At 56.3% G+C, this 5411-nt stretch overlaps 1 protein-coding gene across 1 annotated transcript; it reads left to right on the top strand.

The window, feature by feature from the left end:
• The first annotated feature begins 3021 nt into the window (after positions 1–3021).
• Positions 3022–3723, top strand: LOC119272444. The gene has a single exon (XM_037553932.1). It carries the CDS (start codon positions 3130–3132, stop codon positions 3721–3723), a length of 594 nt encoding a protein of 197 aa, XP_037409829.1. The 5' UTR covers positions 3022–3129.
• The last annotated feature ends 1688 nt before the right edge of the window (positions 3724–5411 follow it).

The raw sequence follows: 5411 nt of genomic DNA, 5'->3' as shown, positions 1-5411 counted from the left end.
CCCCCCAACGTACGCCTCCATGGCGAACTGCAACCTCCTCTCAAGGTTAGCCATGCTCCCGGTGCGGTGGACGACACAGAGCTCATGCGAGATCAGATCTTCGGGCGCCGCGCGCTCCAGACGCAGGATGCAGAGGCTTGGCCAGGCGGCGGGGGCACCGAACGTGGATGGAGGAGGGGGGCGCCGGCGGCAGCGTCCTGGAGGGCCCGCCGGCGAGAGCGCGCGGAGGCGCCTCCCTACGCGCAACCTTAGCCGCCGTCATCCTCCCGAGCTCTTCCTCCAGCAAGGGGCTCCGCGGCCTCTTGCAGTCCTTGGACTCATGGGCAGGCAGCTTGCAGCGAAAGCGGGCCACTTGGTTGGTGCAATCCTTCTTGTAATGGCCTTCCTCGAAGCACTTGTAGCATAATCCATCCATCTCCGGTGAAACCTGACGGCGAGCTCGGGCCGCAGGCTGCCCGCGATGAGGGCTCACGCTCGCGCCGGAAGCTAGCTTGGCGGTGCTTCCACAACTCCTTCCTGGAAGGCCGAGGTTGCTCCCATGGCGCCACCACGGTCGGCGCGTCCGACCCGAGCAGCAGATCCGCGGGGCCATGCACCCCCGAGGCCTCAGAGCTGGAGGAGATGCCAAGCCCCGAGACGACCGGCCGCTCCCCGAAGGGCCTAAAGGTGGAGTTCATGGATTGGGGGTTGTTGGCCATAGCCTGGATCTGGACGACCGGCTACGGAGGGGGAGATGCCAGGGTCAGAGCGACCGTCGGCGAGGAAAGGTGGACGCCGGGGTCAAAGCGACGAGCGGCGGGAGAAGGTGGACGTCGGGGTCGGAGCGACCAGCGGCGGAGGAAGGGTGGACGCCGCCGCCAGAGCGGCAAGCGGCGGGGAGCGCTTGGCAAGGGAAGGAGCACTTGGCAGGGGGAGGAGCGCTAGGCAGGTCTCAGAGATTTCCAGAACCCTTGGGTTCTTTCTGAATCTGTTGATTTTGGTTTGCAAAGTTTAAAATTGTATTGAAGGGGTATTCTCAAGTTTTGGAGCCATATTAATCAGTTTCCGAGTTTGAGGACCATCTTGGACATTGCCACCAATTTTAAGGACCATACATTCATTTACTCCTCTGGATGTGCGTCTGAATGTTGGACGCCTCCTAGTTTCTGACCAGAAGAGTCATGGAGGAAAATGCCGTCAGGTTGTCTGTCAGAATTATAGCGTCGGCATCACACGCAAATATTTTAAAATCTAGCCGACCGTTGCGTAATTGATAGACTCGAGCACGTAACGGAATAGCTTACGAAAAAGGGTATCCCCGCTTTATATTATAAAGCACGAACCACAACAACAAAGCATCCGATACAAACACACACCACACACACAAGACAAGATACAAAAATGCCGGGCACCGACGCACAACCACAATGACTACAAAGCACCTAAAGATGAGAAAAACGAAACCGCTAAGAGCCGACGGAGAACATCACAATGAGAAGCGATCGCCCGGGAGGATGTGTAACGGACATGCCGGACCGAGGACTCCAAGACGTTGCCTCCAGTAAGGATACGGCCATGAACGTCGCCACCGTCTGATCCAAGGATCCAGTTTTCACCTGGAGTAAGATGGAAGGGGAAGAAGCACCACGACGAAGCCTGCAAGGAGGACACGACGTTCACGGACGCCGTCATCGTTGACCAGACACAAACTGGGTAGGTGATGAACCGCGATGCTTCAACACTTCCGCCGCCCCGGTCCCACAACACCCGCAGCCACGCCGCCCAAGCGGCCATGGTTGCCTGCCCGCATCCGAGCCGCGCAGCCCGCCCATGACCAATGCACGACTCCCACCGCCAGGGCCGCCGCCCCGCCATCAGACCACCCCGAAGCCACCAAAGGCCACGACTTTGCCCGGATCCACGACCCCAACCACCTCCAGAACCGCCGCCGGCGAAGCTGCCTCGAGGAGGGCCGCGGCCACATCGACCGGGGGAAGGGGAAGGCAAAGAAGTGGCCCATGGCCACGACCGACACCCATGTCGGCTCCAACTTCCCCCCGGAACCGAGTTCCGCCCCCGTTTCAAAGCGTCAGAACATCAGGAGGCATTAGTCGTCGCCAGAAGCTGGAGAGGGAGGGTTGCGGGGCCGTCATCGCCGCCGCCGAAGACGCCACCGGGGGATCCACCCGAGCCGAGCGCCGCCACCCAGCCGCGAGGGCCCGACTGGGTGGGGGTAGCCCACCACCACCGCTGCCCCCCCACCCCCACCAGAGCACCATGGCGAGAGGGCCGCCCGCGACCCGGTCAACCGCGACCCGCGGCGCCGGACGTGACGCCGAAGCGCTGTCGGGGGCACCGCCATTGACGCCACCACCGACCCCCACCACCACCATGCCGCCCGCCGCCCGTCGAACGCCACCATCACCGGCCTGCTCCGGGGCGCCGCCGCGCCCGGCATCAAGCGCCGCGCCCGGCTGCTAGATCTGGCTCGCGCCAAACCCTACGAGCGGGGGACGAAGGAGCCCCACCGTCGCCGGCGACGGCCGGGCTTCGCCCGGCCGCGCCCCTTGGCGGCGGTGAGGGCGGAGGAGGGAGGAGGGGGGTGCGGTGGCCGGGATCGGGAACCCTCCCCGACGCCTCGCGGGTGGCGGCGGGGGAGGGAGGGAGGGTGCTGGATTTTAATTTCAGAGCATATCACGTAACGGAATAGGCCCACCTTTTTTTTTGAGCATAAGTACAGACACAAGCGCTCATATACACGCGCATACACTCATCCCTATGAACGCACACACGCACACCCTATCCCTTTGAGCACCTCCGAGAGACTGAGCCGGCATATCATCTTGAGATTTACGAAGTCACCGTAGGCGCCTCGTCGTCGACGGGAACGTCTCCTCCCACTGAAAGCGCATCGCCGGAAATCCTGAAATAAATTCAGGAATAATGCGAGCACCAGGATTTGAACCCTGGTGGGTTGGGGATACCATTGTCCACCTAACCATCTCAACCACAGGTTGCTTCGCCGGAATAGGCCCACTTGGATCCTCCTCCTCGCACAAAAGATAAAACGTATACGTATCAGATTTCCTTGTGAGCGGAAAAACTGAAGAAATACATAGAACGTGACGGTAGTACGCCGACGTGCTACCGATGGCATCCAAGGACCATGGAGGCGGCGCTCCTCGCGACGACGGATCTGACGATTGCGGCTGCGGGTCCTGGACGATAGCTCTGCTCCTGTACACGTCCTTCTGGCTGGTCATGATGTACCTGCCGCCGATGGATTCCTTGCCCGGGATTCGCGAGCTCGACGGCTCGCCGCCATGCAACGAGGACAAGCCGATCACGTGCTCCGTGGAGCTAGCCGGCGCCAGGGGGCTGGAGCCGGCGCTGGCTCCGGGCGCGACCTCGCCGGCCTTCCACCTCGTCGTGCACGTCGACAACGGCCACGTCTACGAGCTGTGCCATGGCGGCAGCGACGTCGTCGTCTCCTACGCGGGCGTACCCCTCGCGCGCGGGCGCACGCCGAGCTTCCGGCTGGCGGCGAAGGACACGGGGCGGTGGGCGGTGAACGTGACGGGCGCGGGGCTGGGGATCCCGGCAGATTTGTCTCGCCTCATGACGGCGGAGCGGAGATGGGGGGTGGCCCAGCTGGAGATCGACATGGCCCTGGCCTGGCAGTCCTTCACGTGCGACGTTTTGGTCGACGGACAACCCGGCGCATCACCGTGCACGCTAGCTTAAGACACGTTTTAGAGTGTAGATTTATTTATTTTGCTTCTTATGTACTTTTTTCATTTCAAAATAAGTGACTCAACTTTTTACTAACTTTATAAAATTAATACAAAATTGAGTCATTTATTTTAGGACCAAGAGAGTAGTTTATATTGAAATTTTTAGAATGCTTCGTTCCTAAATGTAAGTTTTTTTAGAGATTCCAGAGGGAATGTGTTATAAACATTAGATAGGTATTTATATGCAACTCCACGAAATGCATTGTATCTTAGTCTTGTATCTAAGCATTCATTTACTATGTTATATGAGATCAATACTAACATCTTGACCTTGTGGTCTAGTCATGCCACATACAACTAATCATTTTATACAAGCTTTATCAACTATTTAGTTCATTGGTTGCAATATACAACAAGAGATTAACTTACGAAAACCATTCCATAGAATAAAAATATATATTGTGTTGATTTAGCATGTTAATGTTCATAACAGTATAATTGAGCACATGGGCTAGGAGAGAACGTTATTAATCAAACATAGATTGCAATCATGTTCGTAGCAGTTTACCTTTTTAGTTATAAATCCAATTTAACCATTGCATAATGACTGAATTTTTCACTAGTAGTATGCAAAGTAACACAAAATTGCATGACTCAATGCCACATGTTTGGTTCAATCAAATCCAGCAAACTGATTCAGGAACTTGGTTAACGTGTGTTAAAATTTCAGTCAACTTAAGCAAGCTACTTGCCACCGCTGCAGCATTATAATTCGACATAGGTGATGCCGCTCACCGGTGGTCAATTTGACACATCCCATGTACGCTTCTCCCAGCGAGGCATGTGATGTATTGGGCATAGGCGGTACACGACCACAACAGTTGTTGGAGGCGATGTCGGCGACTTGAGGCGAGAAGGCAACGTCGGTGGGATGGGTCGAGAAGGCGACAATGAAAGCAAGGACGGGAAAGCAAGAGACCGGCCGAAGAATTTTCACGTGGGGATCCGGGAAGGAGCATACCGCTCGGAGCGGCGTACAGGACTACGGATGTGCTTCGAGAAGACCTCTAAAAGGCCTCGTCGGTTGTCTGGTGGTTTCTTCTGCGTCGAAGGAGGGCAGTGTCGCCCCCACACAACACACGGACTAGGGATACAAGCGGACGGCGTCCGCATGCCCGCGATCAGAAAAATTAAACTAACACTATTATTAAAGTATTGAAGATTAGTGTAGCTTTTGCTTTGCAGACGGTTGCGGACACTGTCTGCTTGCATCCCTAACAGGGACGAAACGGATCAAGCTCGAGGCAGAGTCGGTCAAGGTAAGGAGGGCGCGAACACTGGTCCCAGGGGCGGGGGTCAAGGGCACATGTTTTCCCGCCGATCCGTATCTCCAACAACTGCTGCTCTCAATGGTTCCTCTCGTCCAATTCATTGAGAGTGGGGATCAAGGAGGAGGAGAGACGACGAGCAACGGGTAGGAGGCATCAGATGATCGGTTTTTGGGGTAGGAGCAAAAAAAGACCAACGATAAAGACCAGAAGCGGAAAAAATCGTCAGGGGCCGAGAAGGTCGTGCGATCGTAGAAGCGAGAGGAAGCGAACGACCAATCCTGCTTTAATAATAGAGATAGAGATATTAGTTGCTAGAGCTCCCATGTATTTTCCCGACACATGTGCTTATAACTTTTCCCTTTTTTGT

Source organism: Triticum dicoccoides, chromosome 3A, assembly GCF_002162155.2.
Source record: "Triticum dicoccoides isolate Atlit2015 ecotype Zavitan chromosome 3A, WEW_v2.0, whole genome shotgun sequence".
Lineage (NCBI taxonomy): Eukaryota > Viridiplantae > Streptophyta > Magnoliopsida > Poales > Poaceae > Triticum > Triticum dicoccoides.
The sequence above is the reverse complement of the archived record's forward strand: the minus strand, read 5'-3'. Positions and strand labels throughout refer to the sequence as shown.